The sequence below is a fragment of the Indicator indicator genome, chromosome 11, assembly GCF_027791375.1.
Source record: "Indicator indicator isolate 239-I01 chromosome 11, UM_Iind_1.1, whole genome shotgun sequence".
Taxonomy (NCBI): domain Eukaryota; kingdom Metazoa; phylum Chordata; class Aves; order Piciformes; family Indicatoridae; genus Indicator; species Indicator indicator.
Window position 1 is genome coordinate 5,782,894 of NC_072020.1, and position 19,597 is coordinate 5,802,490.

General features: G+C 43.8%; 1 protein-coding gene across 1 annotated transcript in view; it reads right to left on the reverse strand.

Moving 5' to 3' along the window:
• DNAJC13 (DnaJ heat shock protein family (Hsp40) member C13) overlaps positions 1 to 3,037 on the reverse strand; it is a 42,260-nt gene extending 39,223 nt beyond the window's left edge. Inside the window, exons 1-2 of the mRNA XM_054384737.1 lie at positions 2,970 to 3,037; positions 87 to 162 (exon numbers count right to left, since the gene is read on the reverse strand). Of these exons, the coding sequence (XP_054240712.1) occupies positions 87 to 162; positions 2,970 to 3,037 (144 nt within the window). The remainder of the gene's footprint in view (positions 1 to 86; positions 163 to 2,969) is intronic.
• Positions 3,038 to 19,597: the final 16,560 nt, after the last annotated feature.

Below are 19,597 nucleotides of genomic sequence, written 5' to 3' on the forward strand. Positions count from 1 at the left end.
TTGTCATGCTAGATAGTTTCTGAAGGCTGAATGCTACTCTGGATGGTTAAGAGGGGTCAGAAATCAACTCCAAAAGTGCTAGTTACCTGATTTGTAACTTCTAGCGTGTTGGGATTGTAGGTGGTGATGGCATGAGTTCCAACAGAAAACACTCGCTTGTACCTACAATGCAGAAGACTGTCAGTTTCTGCACCCACAGGAGAACCCTGTGGGGCTGCAAAAACGATGCCAAGAAGGTGTCTGTTACACAATGGATGTGGAATTATCTCTGTTGTTAGTCTGAGCTTTACCCTTATAGTATGTTAAGCTCCTCTATCCATAAAGAGGACACACAAGTAAAATACTACTGAACAGTTGCTTATGCATATCTTCTCCTAAGTTACTGGCTAACTTGGGCCCAAAGACTCTTGGAATTTGCACTGGAAGGTACTACCAGACCAGAATAAATTCTAAAAACCACTAGCAGAAAAGAAAAAACATTACTGTAATACTCTAAAGCATCTGTCTGAAGCTGTCTCAGACAACAGTTGTAACATAAAATAATCCACTTTACACACCTGGTCACAACACTGGCACAAGTCAAAGTTGCTATGGCCAAGCCTCATTTTCTTCACTTTGTGGAAAAATAAGGCTACTAAACTCAGCAAGCCTGAGATGACTGTGTAGAGTCCAACACATAGCTAGTCACTGCACATAGACATCACAGATATGTTAACTGCCCCAGTGCTTAAAGAACAGCATTAGAAAGGTTGCTGCTAGCTTTTCAGGCATGTCAAAACCTAGCAGCAGAGAGCTAAAGCTAAGACATCCAGACACAGAAAGTGCAAAACGGAAACTCTACCATGGTTTCATTTCCTAGATAATCTTCACAACTGATCCTGAATCAATTCTTTATATAAAGACTATTTACATATTTCTGAATCAGAAGGTTTTGCGACAGAACTACCCAGAGTTTGAAACAGTACATTATGACTAATCCCTTACTACTAGTACCAACTGTGTTCTAGGGTGCTTCTCTCTGGAAGCAGTCCTGCCCAGAACATCAAGCCAAGCCTGAACCAGAGGCAGTTGTAAACATTCTCTGAAGAAAAACAGAATCTGAACAGGAATGCCTTTCTTCCACCAAACTAACCCACTCTGGCTAGCCCTTCATATTCAAAGTGACTCTGTAGCAATTTCAGTTTCAATTCTGGGTGAACTGTGGGTTTGTTGGGTGAAGAGCAGATGGCTGAGCTGGACACCTGCCAGATCAGACACTGTATCCAGCAGCAGGTCATTTCTTCCCTCTCTCTCTGCGTTCTTCTGTTGCGATCTCTTCTCTCTCACTTGCCAGGTCTGCAGCACAAGCCATCATTTCTGCATATGGTCAAACTTTGCACAGGCTTCAGATATATTCAGGGCTGCTCCCTCATGTTGTTTAACCTATTCTGTCGTCTCTCATAATAGCAAGTGCCAAGGATATCAGAATCAATCTCCTTCCCTACCACTTCCCATTATTGTTCACACAAACTGGTGTAATAATTCCACTATAATTAAGCCTGCCACAGAACAGTCACTTCAGGTTTTGTTACTCAGTGCCTTGTGGCGAAATAAGGATTTACCATCATCACAGTTAATAGGAGACCAGCTTCCAAGCCTAAGAGCCCCTTCCTTTTTTCACACTCCAGGCAGCATCTCAATATCAGGAAATGTATTAATCATCCAGCGTTCCTAATATGTGATGTGACAAGGAACATGAGGCAGAACAGCAGACGTGCTGAGCTAGCATGTCCTTCATTGCCTCTTCCTAGACAAACTCAGGAGACCAAGTCCTGTTGCACAGAGGAGACTCAAGTCACTTCCTACATCTCCTAAACATCTCTTGTCCAAAACTTCACCTCTAAATACACATAAAGGCAGTTTATAACTAAGCCTTGAAGACATAATCAAATGCCGGATCTTAACTCAAGTAAGACTCAACTCACTCATCATCTAGAGCCCTAAAACTGAACTATTTTCTTCAAGTGAATCGAGAATCTATCTTGATAGACAGAAACTTTTGCCCTCAGGCAGTTGCTCAGTCCACTGTGGTTTATGAACTAACCATGACTTTAACTTTTGCTGACAAAAAGGCAGGAAGCTCTTTGATTAGACACTGAAGCAATTTTCATGGCTCTTCAGAGCACATCTGAGAAAGATCTGTGGCTACCATTCCTTGCAATCCCACCCTCCTTCCCTTCCTAGCATTCCTAATCTTAAGATACCTGATGAATTCTTCCTATCAATCAGCAAACAACTAAAAAAAGAAGCCAGTTTCAACTTATTGGTAAAAAAAAAACCCAGATTCAGACATCACCTCTCAGTATGATCATTACAATGAAGCAGCACCCATGTTCCTGGGGAGTAGACAACATGCCCTCTTTGCTCAGTTTGTTTAGGTAGAAAGAAAAAACGCTAGTTCTTCAGCATTACTGTGTGAGAGAAGGGACAATGGGCAAGGACACCAACCAAAGTCCTGGGAAGCTTTGAGAAATATGCACAGCTGCTGACTCCAAACACAGAACAGCAGAGACCAGCTATGATAGTTCAACAGTTTTATTGGAAGCTCCTTTAGCTTCTGCAGACAGAAGCATCACTTAAGTAGATCCAAAATTCCCACCAGAGACAAAGTGTATTTCTAGCAACAGATGTCCCAAACAATCTTGCTTAGTAGTTTAACAGATAACCTATTACACAACTTAAGTCCATGTGGACTAGTGACCCTCATGTATTACAGTACACGAGCCACTACTCCTCCAAGACGCTGTTCTGAGGCTAAAGCACAATGTTTAAAACCCAGACTGATTCCAGTGAAGACACATTAAAGGCCAAGCAGCAGGAAGCTTTAGTGCAATTTTCATCTATCAATACAGGAACTATGTCATTAAATCAAACAACGGAGAGGAAAGATGTCACAAAAACATAAAACCTCCAAACTTTAAACTACTTACTTTCCCCTCCATGAATGTTTTGTTGTGTAGAAACAAGCCAGATCTCTGTTTTCTCTAATTATATTCATTCTGTGCCAAGACCTGAAAACAGAAGAGCCATCCTGTTAGTATTCATGATTTTAATTTAAAACCAAAGATCACTAATCATATACAAGCTTCAAGACAAAAAGGCTGTTTTTAAACACTCAAGTCTCTGCTTTTGTCAGTTAAACACAAAATCAGGAATACTTATGTTTATCAAACAATACAGAGACTAAGTTGCACAATTAGTTGCACACTCACTAATTTTGTTACGTTACTCTTTAGCAGTACTAGATGGCAGTAATTTATGCAACTCACACTCCTTCTGCTGCACCTTTGCACATGTGCATCCAAGTGTATTTTACATCACCGTTAGAACACTTAACTCTTGAGAATTTTATAGTATGATTTGAATGCCCTGCTGCCACAACTCCATGCCTATTGTCTATTTCAGAAATACAAAACTGAAAGCAAACAATACCACAAACCAACCAAACAAGAAAACCCCAACAAAACAAAACCCCCAAACAAACCAACCAAAAACAAAATGAAAAACCCAAACAAAGCAGCAGGGTGGAGTCTGGATAGCTAGAACAGCTTATTTTCCAGTCTGAAATGGAATTTGAAGTTAAGAAACTTACTTATTAACCAAGCACTGTAATTAAGGACCTGAGTGAGTACCCTTTCTGTGCTGTAAAAGTTTAAGCAATCCCACCACTGAAGTCACACATGAATACTTATTCCCTAAACTGCAGGAATTCAGTCAAACTTGCCTACAGCTGCTGGACTGGATCACGGCTTTAGGAGCTGCCAAGTTCTCAGGACTGCTTCTAAACACTGAAGGCTACGGTTGAAATCAATGCATGTTGAAGAGTTGGGAAATTGACCTCCCTTTTACTTCCCTTTGCTGTTATTACACACAAGGCATTTCAGTGGACATACTCTAAGTGGCTAGAGTGAAGCTGTCACTCTCAGTTTACTGCTACAGCATTATTTTCCCTTTCGAACGTGCCAAAACAGGCTTCCCCTGCTCTTGATAACTTACTGGTACTGCTCTCAGTTTCACAACTTCAAAGGTGGCACCCCCAAAATATCACACACTTAAGAAGCTTTTCTGCAAGAATTCATGTCGGTAGCTTGCCTGAAGCAATGCCAGCCCTAGTTAGTATCCAGCTGAAATCAGACTATAACCCTAGTTCCCTTTTTACACTCAGCTAGCTCTCTATGATTTGGTAAAGGAATGTTTCTCATTTGAAGACGGATGACCTGTAACATCAACTCATGGCTAATTTCTTTCCTCTACAACTTCAGGCTACTTTCTTTCTGAGCAAAGACTGTAACAGCTATGTAGTCATGAAAATGAAGAATGGACAGCCAACTGCAACGAGCTTGAGAATTCATTCCCTCAGGTGAAGAACCAGCACAATCACCACCACCTACTGTAGAGAACTTGTGGTACTGCCTCTGGAAAAAGACAGAAGCAACATTTACACACTTCAATGACTCGATCTGAGTCAGGTCTTCAGAGTTAATACCTCACTCACTTGTTGCCAGTTAAATTCTGTAAATCCAGTCTTTAGAAGGGAAGTTTCATGAGATAAGATATTCAACAGCATTATTCCTGAAGTTCTCCATTTTGCCTGGTTTAAAAAACTATGTTGTATTACCACTGCTGTGGATAAGTATCAAAACAGTACATTGTTTGTCCAAACTGCAGATTTACTGCATAATAGCACATTTCAGACCTGATTCCTCTGAAGACAACTCTAAACCACAATACTATGTGCCACAAACTCAGTCTTCAGACCTCCCTTAAGTCATTTTCTTGACATTGATTAATGTATTAGTAAAAAGAAAAGACCTATAACAAGACAAGCTCCACTGTGTATGGTGTAAGACCTATTTACCTCTAATTCCAGTTCAGCCAACACCAGACTCCTCTGATTACTGAGTCTCCCAGACCTGACCACCACCTACTCCAGACTTGCTCACATCTAGTCTTAATACAACACTGAGAAACATTGCTTCATGAACTAGCAGTGGCCATCAAGCTCCCCTGCTTTACTTACTGCGTTTGGGGAGAGTGACTGTAGCTGGCTCTTCCACTCAGGAGGCCAGCACAGAGGCAGTGTGTGCCAAAATGTAATAACAATTCATTCTTGTACACGTGTGCCTGCATTTCAACAGACAACAGGCTAACAATAGCATAGTGTTCCCAGCTGTGACGTTGAAGACCAGCAATCATTTTTCTGTTGCCAGTGGTTCTGCCGTAAGAGTAAGATGAAAACAAAATAGTTCATGCCAAAGTCAAAGACATTTTAGAACAAGTTCATTTCAGTCCCTGCTGCAGAATCAGTGTGGCATCACTCTTACCATGCTATCTACACTCTCATTTTAGTGCCTGAGATAGTACAACCCTTTACTTCCCATCAGCTTTTTCTAGGAATACAGTTCAGTCCTTTTGCCAGTATAAGCTACAGCAACCTCATAAGCCATCTCTCTTAGGAACTTCCCCAGGTAGGATCACATTACTGTCACCTTTACCACCTTCTCCTGTAAGACTCCTTCACAAGGCTGACTACCTTGACACAAACCTGGAGTTAAATTCTTTAGTTTGCCCATAAAAGAATCTGTGACAGTAAGGCCCTGATTTTAATGATCATCTTAGTGTCCTGGGGTACACACTACAGAAAAATCGCAACTCCAAAGGTTCTTTTGAACATATTGTTGTACGGCCACTGGATATTGCATACTCATAGCTCTCAAAGGTTAATACTGGAGAAACACCTAGTTCAGTTCTATTTCCACAAGAGCAGAGGCAAGGACTCGTTTGAAAGGAACAGTTTATAAACATGTTCCATCTGGTTGATAGAGAGAGCACACTGAATGCAAAGTCGAGTCCCATCATCAAGCTCCTGCAGGCAAAAGATTGTCCTTGACTTGCAGCTTCGGTTGGGAGCCTAACTACAGCACTCCCCCAATACCTGGACACTTTAATTAGCTTTCTCACAAGACAGAAGCTCTTTCCTATTTCATTCTTGTAGTACTGTAAGAAGCAGTAAAACAGCCATTGAGGACTCACACTTTTGTGTGTGCTGCAGGTACCAGAAACAGCAGCACCTAAAAGACCTGAACTGCTGCCAGGACTCCCTCTGCTTCAGATGGAACCTACATAGACAGGTACATTACAAAGGCTGCATTCAACTCACATACACTTCCCACTTTTCCAGGATTTCACATTCTTCAGATAAAACTGCCATCTGGAAAACCAGAATCTATTTCAGGAAGCAGAGACAAGTCAGTCTCAAGCTAATACTTGTAGAGTCAGAAGCTAAAGCTGTGACCATGCAGGCATCAAAGCAGTAGGCATAGCTGCAATCAAACCCAAAGCCAGAAGTTTGGAGATGGGTTCAGAGTTTAGTGCAGAACTCAGATTGACTGTTGTCCTAATCACAAAGCTATATATTTAAGTGCATGTTTAACCTGAGGTGCTCAGGTAGCACTTCAGAGCCCCACACAGGACTATGATTCTGTTCCACCACAGGGAGGAGGAAGAAAAGTGCTGATAAGAAACTGAGATTTCAGGGCAGGGGGGAGGGAGGGGGTGGAGACAAATGCTGATAAACTGAGATTTATTTCTAAAACTTTATTCCAGCAATGCTAACATACAAGTTAAAGTTCCTGGAAAATCTATGCTACACAGGGACAGAGACTTACATCAAGCTGAAGGGTCACTTTTCTGAGAGAGAAGACATGGGAAGAATATAAAAACAGGGACCAAATGGAAAGAAACCAGAGCAAAACACTGAAAGAAAAAACAAACCAAGATGCTGTTAATCTGTGGTTCTTCACACCCACATTTTAGTTTAAGGGTCTGGAGCCTGATTTCCAGGCATCTGCTCATCTGCAGCTTTAAAGGCACTATTTAAATAAGATTTTCTGCACTGAAACGTTTTAGCTGTACAGGTTTCTTCTGCCACTTTCCCTGCTGTGTGCTAACTGGCAGAGTTAACACTGAACTTTTTGCTCTGTCCTAAACAGCATTCTGCTCTTAAAATGCTATAGCCTAGTTAGCTTTGGAAACAGAGGAAGAACTCTGTTGTGCAGGAACTCACAGCCCTTTCTGCAAGAGAGAGGCGAGACCCACCAGATCCTTAGAAGCCGATCAGTATAGCCTGCCTCGGAGATAGCAGCATTGCAACTTTCCGTAGCCCAGAACACAAACGGAGTGAAAATTTCAACCTTACCACTACCAGAAATGGTGACATCAGTGTCCATCCTCCTCTGAGGGCCAGTGCTGAAGATAAACAGAATTTTCCACACTTGTCTTTTTTTTTTTTGCCATCTACATTTGCACTATGCTGTATCAATAAACCAATCTGATTCACCAGTGAGACAGGTGAGTATGAGCATAAGAGAGTTTACTCACTAATGGGAGGGAGAAAAGCTCTCCTTCCAGGCATAGCTTAGCCAGCTTGTCACATTTCTTCAGAATGTTGTTCCAATTTCAGTTTTATTAGTGAGGAAGTAGACTTGTTAATTTGGGTTTTGGCATGAAAAGAGGTTTTTGGAAGCAAATTTAGAGGTTAACCAGTTGAAAGTTAGCACTTCAAAATACAATTGAATGCCAGCTGAAAAATTATTAAGTCAGTAAGCTTTACTTACTGAACTTCAAACACAAGTAATAAGAAAAGTAGCCTGCTCAGTCTGGAACACAGATCTGGGTCTTAAGAGCAATCCCCAGCACAGTGCTTAAAATCTGGAAATACAGAGTGATTCAGCACCTCAGGATAAATGAACATTTGGAAACTATGAAAACCACCACATGACACTCAGAGAAGCAAGCAATACATACGAAACAGTCAGAAATTTATTCCAGTAAGGATGAAATACATGGTAAAGTTCCTGGAAAGCTTACACTACACAGGGATATATTCACCTCTGAGTCTCCACACACTTAGAAACTTGTTGCATGTGGAAAAAACCATCAGCAGTAATGAGGAGCAGTTAGTCATTTCTGGGTAACTATAGCAGGCAGCAATTAGACCAAGATGTGTATCTACAGGCTGCATCGGGCTAGAGCCAAGCAGAGGTTTTACATCTGTAATACTGGTCCTGTTATTTTGAACTAAGCTGTGGAAGACTGAATAGGAAGATTAAATTGACTCTTCCTAACTCAATTCAAAGATGAAACATGAGTCACCAGCAGGCCCTCCTACAGTGTTCCTCCTTTTTTTACCTATTTCACCACATGCAAGTAGCCTATCTAGGCAATTTTCTAATTATCAAGGCTTCATCTTCAAAGAACTTAAGTTCTAAAACAAAGAATACTTTCTGAAAAATACTATTATTTAATCAGTGTTAAGTAACATGAAACAATGCAGCTCTCTGCTCAACTTCAACTCCTCAGACTCCCTGCCACAGATTGTACTTGTGAAGGAGTACAAAAGGGAAAACACATATCAGATGACATTAGCTTCAAAAGCAGCTACAGAGCAGAGAGAAGCGCATTAATAGGAAGGCTCCAAATAAACTTCTATGCTTCTGCTTCCCCCAAGCAGTCTACTCAAATGTTCCCTCAGTTTGAGAGCACCAAGCTGACAACATGCAAAAGCCCTCCACCGCAAAACTGACACAGTAAGACAAGGCTTTGTGCAGCCCAGAGCCTGGCCCTCGGTATGGACACAGCTATCAAGGTGCAAGCTCCACACCATCTGACAGAAAAATCTATCCCAGACTGCTGGCAGCCCATTGCAGACAGGAAAGCATTGAGCATGCCTCCTTGTTCTGACTTTCAAAAAACAAAAGCCAACTGAAAAGCATCCATGGGAGAAATTAAAAAACCTTTAGAAAAACGAGCACATTAAGGGTAGATTTTCTGAGAAGCATTAAGTTCTGCTCATGCCCTTTAGTCATCCCATTACCACTCAAAAAATAAACAAAATCTCTCTCAGAGCAAGTCCCCTCATCTCTCCCACTCTTTATAAATTATTTCCCACAGCATCTCACGATCTGATGTCAAGAGACAAGCTAACGTGCGTTTTCTTAATGGACACGCTAGAGCTCCTCCAGAGAAGAGGAGCAGCTCTGCCCCGTGGCTACAAAAGCTGCATCAGGTGCAGGAAAGCAGCAGGCAGGCTGAGGCTAGAAACAAGCCCAGCCTCTCCTCTGCTAGGAGATACAGGAAGAGAAGGCAGGAAAGTGGCTTGTAAAAAAGAGGTCCCACACTCGGGACTCAGGCCCGCAGGGGACGGTTGTTGGTCGCCTCAGGCCTCAGTGGCCCCCCAACGCCCGCCCTCCGTGGCTGGGGCAAGGAGTAGGGGGCTTTGCCGGCCAAAGCATCCGTCTCCAGGCAGCACCGAGCGCTATTCCAGCCCTGCTCCGCTCCCTCACACCCAGCGGCCAGGAGCACCCGCGCCCGCACGGCCACAAGCGGCACCGCGGTGACGAACGGCCCCGCCTGGGGCTGTGGCAGGAGGCGGGGGCCGCCACCGGGATTTACCTGTCCGGGGAGCCTGCGCTGCCCGGAGCCGCCCCCACCAGCGCTGCACTTCCCGCCGGTACCGGCGACAAGGCTGAAGAGCCAGTGAGCGGAGCCCGAGCCCTCCTCCAGCTAGCCAGGCGGCAGCCGCTCTCCCTCTCTAACTCCCTCAGAGCCTGGCGCTGGAGGCCGCCATCTTAGCTCCGACACCCAGACCAAGCCTCTCGGCGCAGCCGCCGTGCGGCCGGGGCCGTCACGGGGCGCGGTCAGCTGATGTGCGCCCGCCCTGCGCTGCTCCCGGTCGGTCGCGCCCTCACTGCTGCCGGCCGTTGCCGGGAACCTGGGCGGAGGGCCGGCGGGGTGAGGCGGCTCCCCGCGCAGGCGCCAGACTGAGGGCTGGGGCCGTCTCTGATCTGTGTTAACGTGGCTTAGTCCGTTTGTCTGGACTAGGTCAGCTAGTTTGGGCTAGTTAGGAGCTGAGGAGGTCCCCGGCTCCCGGAGGCTTGGAACTCTGGGCTCATGGACAGCGGCAGCGCCGCCAATTTTCCCGCCTCCAGCACATCCCGGCGCTGCGCTCCAGAGGCCTGGTGCTGATCTGTGCTTGTCACGGCAGTGGGCAGGCAATGAGAGGCGCTTTAACTGCACGCATCGTGTTAGCAGCCTGTAGTCTGCTTCTGAGAGAGCACGTCACTGGACCGTGAAGCAATAGAAGCATACTTAACGATGCCTGTTGTTGGTGTGATTGCAAAGTTAACGTGAAATCCCAACCCGATGGTTTATGTGGCTGGGCAACCACCCTCTCAAGCTCTCCATGGACTTCTGTACTCTGCATCAAACATAGGATTTGCTCCAAATTTTGTAAAGTACAGCAGCACTTTAGCAGCCTGCCGTGTTCTCCCTAAAGTGCCTAAAGACTGGTGTAAGTAGTTTTGTAGACTCATAGAATGGTGTAACTTGGAAGGGGTCTTCAAGATCATCTCGTTCCAGCCCCATCACACTTCTTTGGGTGCAGCCCAGCACACAGCTACTTTCTGGGCTGCTGGCAACCACTGCTGGCTCATGCTGACACCCCCAATGCCTTCTTCTCCAGGCTGCTCTTGAGCCACTCCTCACATAGCTTGGACTAGAATACAAAAGCTGCCATTTTAACACCATCTTCCAATGCTAAAGCTTACAATTTTATTATCAAAAGCTTTGAAAAAGCAGGTGAGCAAAACCTTTTTTCCATTAACATCAGTGGTAGTTTTGCTGTTAGCTGTGACACAAGCAGTGTTTCACCCCTAGTTTTCCCAGTCACAGACTCAGGAGCCCTATTGGAGCCATTCTCATTATTAAAATAACAAAACACAGTTTTGATGCTGTCCTGAGAGGTAAAACATTGCATTGCTTCCATCCACTTTGAAGAAGTGAACTTACCTTCATTGCTTCCAGATCTTTCACCTGGAGAAGTACTGCAAATGTCAGTCTGACCTTGGAGTTGAACACTGTCATTTGCAGAGTTCAGGCTACCTCCAGTCTGGAGAGCAAGATCTCTCCTTCCTATGCAATTATTGAAATCTGGAAGGAATGGAGAGTTCCAGCCCACTACTAAATAATTAACACTCCTCTGGCTATTTCTGTGATCAGCACATCAGCTGAAAGACCGTGCTTTAGGGTGGCTGAATTCTGCCAGCACACAGAGACAGAATCTCTGCAGCAGCTGCAAACACAATGGTTACAAATACAACCCACAGCAGCAGAGCTCCTGATATTTTAAAAACAGACTGTAGTTTACAGCAGTAACAAGGAGCAAGTTTCCACCTACCCTACACACAGCAAGCAAAGGACAAATTAGCTCCTGTCTGTTGTGATTGGGCACAACTTTGTGTTAGCTTTCTGGAGACAGGAGAGATTCCTCCACCTTTTTCCTGTCTTACAAGATGAGAAGTTCCATATAAAGTTGGGAGTAGTTACTGGACCTTCTTACTCACGATATATTTACATCATAGGAGGGTGCAGCACTGAGAACTGGTTTTCTGCCATAAAGTGATGGGAAGCTATCCAGTCTTCTTAAGGATTGTATCCAAGTAGTACACCACAGCTTAGTGTAAATTTAGGATAATTAAGAGAGAAATATGCTTAATAGTTGTATTTTTAGGTTACCAGGTAATAACAATAGTAATGCTTTTATGCCTTATTACAGGCCTTGTCTGATAGAGAATAATGGAGAGTTTTGAAGGGTCAAGGGAGAGGTAAGTGTCCAAGTGCCATCTGAAACTACTGAAGTAAGATATATTTGAAAACTGCTCATGAATTTTGTCTCTGTTGCTCCAAATTTGTTGCAGATACCAACATACAGGTTACACAGAGGGCCAAAGAGGAACCAAACCTACATGGCTGCATAAGTCTTTACCCCAAAAGGTCCATTAAGACTGTGCTGGCAATTTGCCATCAGGACGAAGCCCACATAATTTTTTATGTCTAAAAATAAATGCAGTTAATATTGATGGTTCATCTTCTCTGTGAGCTTAATTAAAAGGTAACTTCTGGATGGTCCCTATTGATATAGAAATATATTAATGACATTTAAGTTAAATATATATCAGGAAATATCTCTATATTTCCTGATTCGTTCAATGATAACTTGTTTGGTGTTTCAGATCGTAGCTTGATAATAACTGCAGCCTAAGCTAATTAGCTTCATGATACTGTTACTGATTTTTGTTGAATTATTAATAAGGAGCATCTTCAATCCAGTGTTTCATGCTAAGCTGTATTCATACTTATTCCATTCCTTTTGGCTGCAGCAGGCCCTTCTGTTTGGGTAATCCTTTCATTTTGGCATTAATATCCCCCATTAACCTTTGATCTCCTCATCCACCTATAACCTTATATAACTCAGTTGGTTTTGTGCATTTTTTGAAGACAAGCTACAGGTTATCTTTTAACTCTTTTACCTCCCAGTAGATAGGTTTCAGTATCAGTTGCAATCCTGTGTTAATCATTTGTGTGGGCACATCTGGTGTAAGCACAGTGTCTAGAATAGATTTATTTGATCACAGGTGTCATTCATAGTACAAGCCTCTTCATGGAACTTAATAGCAATGGATGATGATGTAACAATTCCTAACAGAATTACATTGTTTAAAAATGTGTGGCTGTATTTTTTTATAGGAAAAATAAAGAATACAGCAACCACTTCACAGAGAAAGTCACTAACTCCCTTCTCATTTCATTGCACACACCTGAAAAACTCTCTTCACACTTTTCAGTGGAAACCTTGAGAAAACATGGCAATGAAAAGTTCCAAGTACTTCTCTAATTAGGACCACATCCATCTTCTTGTCAGTGGAGAGTGTAGGGGCTGGCAAGGAGAACCTGTGGTATTGTGATTCCAATGTGTGCTACAATCGTTCTATCACACTTGTGTTGTTTTCTCTACATCATGCTGCATCATTCTTCTAAATTAAAATCCATCAGTGTCAAATGGCTTCAAACAAGTCAATCTGATATTATAATATTAACCCCCCCTGCCATCTGAGACCTATTGGATAGACTAGAGACTGTCAGCTAGGACAGGCAGCCTCAAAGTGTCCCTCATACTACAGGGCATACCATCTTGGTGATGAGGTGATCAGTCTCCTTGTTCCTGGAGCACCAAGGAGACCTGGAGCAAGCAGAATTGAGCGGCTGCTGTCCTCTGGGTAGTGCACCAAGGAGACTCTTTGCTGAACCATGGACCAAATCATTCAGCTTGGTGGGAAAAGGCAGCAGACTGAAATGGGACATCTGTGACACTGGCAGGTGAATCATTGCTGGTGCTCATGGACATAGTGGAGGTGGACTTACTGGTGCTCCCTAGAGGCATGTGTTCTCATCTTTGTTGCATTCAGGCAGGAGGCCTGGCTATTCATACAACGAATGTGTTAAGCTCACTGAGCAACACCAGTGATCACTGGTGCTGGTCTGAACGAAGCTGCTGAACACCAGCAGGCCTTTGGAAGAAGGCTCAGAGCAATGGGCTCAGTGCTGTGGTTATGAAGCTCATGTTAGGAGCTATTTACAGTGATACTCAGATTGTGTCTATGCTGACAGCAGCAGCAGAGTGCACTGCAAACCGTTGACATAGAGATGTGAATTGTTTGCCTTCCCCCTGCTATTGAGTGACGTCTGCACTGTAAGAATGCCAGGCACAGTGTGTCATAAAAAGAGCATCAGTCAGCATAATTTTCAGTCTCTTTTCCTTTTTTCTGTAAGAAGCAGAAGCAGGAATTTGGACATCCCTGTGTTCTTTTGGGTTGGTAGATTTATTTTCGTAGCTCTCTACAGTTTCACCTTTGCTTTCCTCGTTCTGTCACTGGTTTCGGTTTTCTCCTTATGCCCTAATCAATGAGTCCCTCGCCAGTTTCTCAGTATGGCAGGCACACCAACTTCTCAGCTCTCAGAAGGGTTGCTTCTGATGACAAAAATGTACTTCACCTCTCATAGCCTGTCTGTAATCAAGTGACAGGGCCACTTGGCTGAATTAATGGCAATAAAAGCATAGGAGCAGAAGGAGCAAGGGAGAGATGCCCACAGCAGGCTGGCACCAGTGGTAGCACCCACTCCAGGCAGTGCAGTATCCATCTAGCACCAGCTGTAGCACCCACTCCAGGCAGTGCAGTATCCATCCAGCACCAGCTGTAGCACCCACTCCAGGCAGTGCAGTATCCACTTTGCCTTCCCACGCCTTCTGCTCTGCTGTGGCCCAGATCGTGACCATCTCAGGCTATATAAGGCACAGGCTGTTGTTCCCAAGCAGAAGCATATGGATACTTATGTAATCTTGTTTAGTGCTAGTTTGCAATGATACTTTTAATGTTTAGGTTTGGGGCTAAATTTCCCTGAACTTCTGCTGCCCCATTTTTAGTGTATAGCAGAGAGGCGTGTAAGGAAAGAAGTTCCAATGTATTTCTGTTTACAGCTCAGTGTTTTTCAGAGATATTACATGATTATTGTGCTGTTCTGGTAAACCACGTTTGGGTTACATGTATGAATTAGTTATTTGATAGATTACCTAACAGTTGTTTTTCTTTCTGACCAGTGCTCAGAGAGCTGAGGCACTCCTCTCCTGTGTTTTAGGAACACTAGCAGAGCTTTGGACGCAAGCACACAGTGATGACTTGGCACTTGGCAAATAAAAGACAAACTGTTCAGTCGTGGCCCTAAACTAATTTCAGTCCAATCAGTCAACAGTGGTGCAGCATGGACTTTGCTGATTAAAAGCAAAACCGAAAAACTAAAGCTGGGTTTGACAATGTTCCAGCTTGGAACAAGCTCATCAAATGGGAGTCTGTCTCCTTTTATATTCAGCTCCTGATAGCTTTGGGCCGCAGGCTGCTGCCTGTTTTGTTGCAAGTTTTGTTTTTTCCCTAAAGGAAATTTATTTCCTTCTCTCAGCTTCCTAGAGAGACTTAATGCCCCTGTCCCAAATCTGAGATGTAGTTGTTTGTTTTACCTGCTCATGCTTTTACTATCTGGGAGGACCTACCTCTGCAAGCCTTTGCTTATAGCAGCACTCTCAGTGTGAGTGAGCAGTCAGTGGAACATGCACAGTTCCATCCATAGTAATGAGTAATCACATAGGTGAGGACTTCCAGCAGGTGGCTCCAAGTATGCTGCATATCTTTAAATTCTCTTGGCTGTTTTTGTCTCAGGTATACTCTTACATGTCTTCTTCATGTGTGGGCTTGCAACATTGCTCTGTTCTACAAAAGGAAACACGAAGTTGGTAATCGGATTCTCATCTAATGATGAGAAATCAATCTACCTTAAAAAATGCCTTTTTTACTGTGATTACTACTGTTAGAAGTCACACAGATTTGTTGCAACAGTGAAGTGGTTTTCAGTAGGTCATCATTTTCAGTTGTTATGCCATGAGACATTTCTGTAGATTTTCCCAAAATTAGGAAATGACAAAGTTTCAAGCTTTCTAGGCCAGAAAAATCTGTTTATAGAACAAGAACCTCTTTCACTGACTTCTGCTGGAAAGCTTGCATCTGTGTGTGACAACAGCATTTAGCTTCAGGTGACAAAATGCTGAAAAAATCCCCAACTGAAATTTCCAGTGTCATACCACATCTGCTGGGACTGAATGGTCACTGTAATCAACAAGAAATGAGAAAATACTGGTGGGAAGTCAGTGGTTGGCATGGAGATTAAATACAAAGCTAAGCCTGTAACCAGAAGCTAAACTCTGATCAAGGACACTTCTCCTATTTTTCTGTTTGTGGACTATGGCATTAGCTGATGACAGGTATTGAGCAGTTTGACTTAAGATATTTTCCTTTTCCTGCTACCACCAGTAATGTAATGCAGTTGGTTGGCTAACAAGGTTCCTCATGATAGCTTTCAGATGTGAAGTTACTGATCACATTAAACAATTAGCTAAATCTGGCGCTACTGATTGCAGCCAAATGCTGTTAAGCTGGTAGTTCACATACTTGTTTTATAGTATTCCATGCTTTGGTTTTACTTAAACAAACAAACAAAACCAACCAACCCCCCAAAAAAACCCCAAAACAAAACAACAACAACAAAAGAACAAAAAAAGGGGAGGGAGGGGAGAAAGTAACTGAAGAAAGTCACTCATACCTCAGCAGGTAGAGGGTACCCGAAAGGTAAGACAGAGAAACAGGGAGATACTAATCTCGCAGGCACAAGGTCATTATTCCTGCCTTTTACATAACACAGACTAACAGAAGGCCAGAAAAATGTAATCATCCTCTGCAGTTCAGCCATTAAATATAACTGCACAGGAGGTTTTGTCTGGGAAGAACATTCCAGGCTAATCCCTGAACCAAGGCATAGTGAAGCCTTGATTTCTGAGGCAGCAAGAACTGCTCCTTTGACCCTAGCCTCCCTATCCATTCCCTGCATACATCATCTAGAAGAAAATAGTTAACAATCTGCTTTCTGCTCCTTTAAAAAAGAGGTGAGTTCTGACAGGGCAGAACTGTGCTTTAACATCCAAGGTGAGTTTGCCTCCAGATTCATAGCTATCAAAGTGGGCTAAATCTCATTCAAAGCAAGCTTCCCGAGTTTGGGTGGAGAACTTGGAGCACAGTGAGCTTGTCTAGGCAGTAGATGGCAGACTGTTCCCAGGAATGGCGAGGGGACTGTGACTCAAGTCTTTCTTAATGCCCATGGGGCTGCAATTCAAGGTGATGTAAAGGTGTAGAGACTCCCAGGGTTCAGACTACCTGCTTTTATAAAGCATGCCAGGGATACTCTGGTTGAGGACTTGCCAGGGGAGAGGATGCCGTATCTGTGCACCCTGCACTATCAGTTCCTGAAGGAACTGTGTCAGCTTACTCTGCCCTGCAGCAGCTGGGTGCCCTTGGTCTTGCTTTGGGGGATCTTGCCACTGCTGATGGTGTGTTAGTGCTCACAGGGCTTTGCCACCCCTGCAGAACAACATGCCTGTATTTTATGCACTACTCATAAATCCTCTTAAATCCAGATACCTCGAGGCTTTTTCTAACCAAGCAGAGTTTAACACATGGACTATTTTGTCTGGAGATGCGTACAGATAACTGAAGGCATGCACTGCTCCCTACGTACCTATGACATAAGTGGTGAAGATAAAGCAATCTCCAAGAGGCCTATTGAAACTGCTGCTGCACAGTAATGAAAAAGCTGAGATACAGTCATTGGACAAAGGTGGGGTTCACAGTTGCCCTTTTCTGGAGCAGATCTTTTCTCTACTTAGCAGATATTTTTTCCATGCTTGAATTTGCCTTGAGGAGTTCCCACAATGCTCTGCTGCTAATAATTAATGGACTTAGGGAAATGTCCTTAGCTTGTGTCTGATGTGTCTCATCAGAAGGGAAGCTTGTGGTGCTTCCACAAACTGTCTCTCCTATAAGGTGTTTTTCATGGCAATATTTTGGTGTCTGCCAAAGGCTCCATATAGTATATACTGACACATGTCATTACCCACCTAGGACTAGGCTGTGGCGTCAAAGCAGGAGACTGCCTAAAGACCCATGAAAGCCACTCAGTGCAGCAGTTGCTAAACACTTGGGGGAGCTGCCCACCCACTGTGTTAAAAGGGTTAGAAGTAGTTTTGTCACCAGGCAGGATTTAAAAGCAAAAGAATCTGTAGACAGAGGAATTTTTATAATGGGAATGCCATTATAAAACTACCCTCACTGTAAAGAATTTCTTCTTAATCTCCAGTCTAAATCTCCCCTCCTCAAGCTTCAATCCATTCCCTCTCGTTCTGTCACTTATAAGCCCTTGTAGAAAGTCCCTTCCTAGCTTTCTTGTAGCCTCCTTTCAGGTACTGGAAAGCTGCTCTAAGGTCTCCCTAGAGCCTTCTCTTCTCCAAGCTGAACAGCCCCAGCTTTCTCAGCCTGTCCCCATAGGGGAGGTTCTCCAGCCCTCTGATCATCTTTGTGGCCTCCTCTGGACCTGCTTCAGCAGCTCCACGTCCCTCTTATGCTGGGGGCCCCAGAACTGGAGGCAATGCTGCAGGTGGTGTCTGAGCAGAGCAGAGGGGCAGAATCCCCTCCCTGTCCTGATGCTCTCACTGCTTTGGATGCAGCCTAGCACAGGGCTGCCTTCTGGGCTCCCAAGGACCATTTGCTGGATCATGGTGAAATAAAGCAGAAGTTTGCCTAGAGTGCTTTGTCTGCTTCTGATAATGCAAGTTATGGTCATGAAAGTCTCCCTGCATTTCGTTCAGAGATACTTGTCTGCTGCATCAGGTGAATAGTTACCAAGTAATTGCACTCTTGTCTGCAGGATTCTGTTTAGGCTGCAAGTGCGACAGTAAGCAATGACAGCAGTGCTTCGTGGTGGAGAGTGGTGTTCATTACAGTGAAGTGGTATTCAAATCATAGTGGAACATCAGCCAACCAACCAGGCCAGCAAAGACAGCTGCAGCTCAGCTAATGGCCTTTTTACAATCTTGCTGTTGCTGAAGGTGTGGTCAGAAAGCGAGAGCGAGCAATCAGCAGAGGCCGTGCTTTGGCACATGCACTAAGGCTGAGTGTGGCAGTTAGAATGGAGAGTTGAGGCAATTACAGACCCATTTGGGTCACATCTGCGGCCAGGTAATTTCTGTGGTTAACACATGTAAGTAAGCAACAGCAACTTGTGTTGCTTACTACAGTTTAATGTATTTGTTGCCACATTTGTTGTCCTTCACCTCCAGCCTATGAGCAGTTCAGAGGTGAGTGCAAATAGCCATGTAGGAGAAGACAACACAGTAATTGTGCTGGAGATTGGCTGCTCACCACAGAGTGCTGCAAACTCCCATCTTCCCAAACAGTGAAGTGAACTGAAAGGAAGTGCAAAGAAGGCCTTCATTTGTCAGAAAATTTTCATGTGCTTATTTGGAGGGTCTTAACTTATAGACCAAGGTGACCTTTGATCCACATCTTCCTTTACCAAATAAAGAGGAGTCTTTATTTCCTGTGCAGAAGTAATTGATAAATATGTATTCCAGGAGGATATCACAGAGGATAAACAAGCTTCTCATGAAGGGCTGCTTACATCAGTAGCAAATGCTCTTGTTTCTTTACCAATGTAAGAGGCTATCTTTGAGTTGTTCATTGAAGTCTTCTGCCCTGGAGGAGGTGTTCTGTACTGTAACAGTACTTGTGTATTAAGAAACTGTCTTACAAGAAACAGCAATTTAATAATCATATCCATTTTGGTCTTGAGTCCACCTGGACAAAATGTAAGCTTTAGATCTGCTTCAGCTCTTGCTGCTTTCTGAAGAGCAGCCAGGAGAAGCTCTGGGAATGCCTTAAAACACAAAGAATGGAAGTGCTCTGCTTCCAAGAAGCGCTACAAATGTCCTCAGTCAGCTCAAGAGTTGTGGGTATTACAGAGTTTTGCTAATCTTCCTATACTTCTTGCTCCAGATGCTGCCAGCACTAGTATTTAGAGAATGCAGGACATGTGCTTACCTAGCGGGGCCTTAAGTAGCGAGTTTTTAAGTCTGCTTATGTTTTTAATTCTCATCTTCCTAAACAAAAGGCTTTATGAGCAGCCTGCACCTTAGAAGCTCTTCCCATAGCAGTGCAGCAGTTTCAGCTGTTTCATGCCAGTAACACAATCCTTTGCAATGTTGCTGCTCAACATGGGATACTAAGGG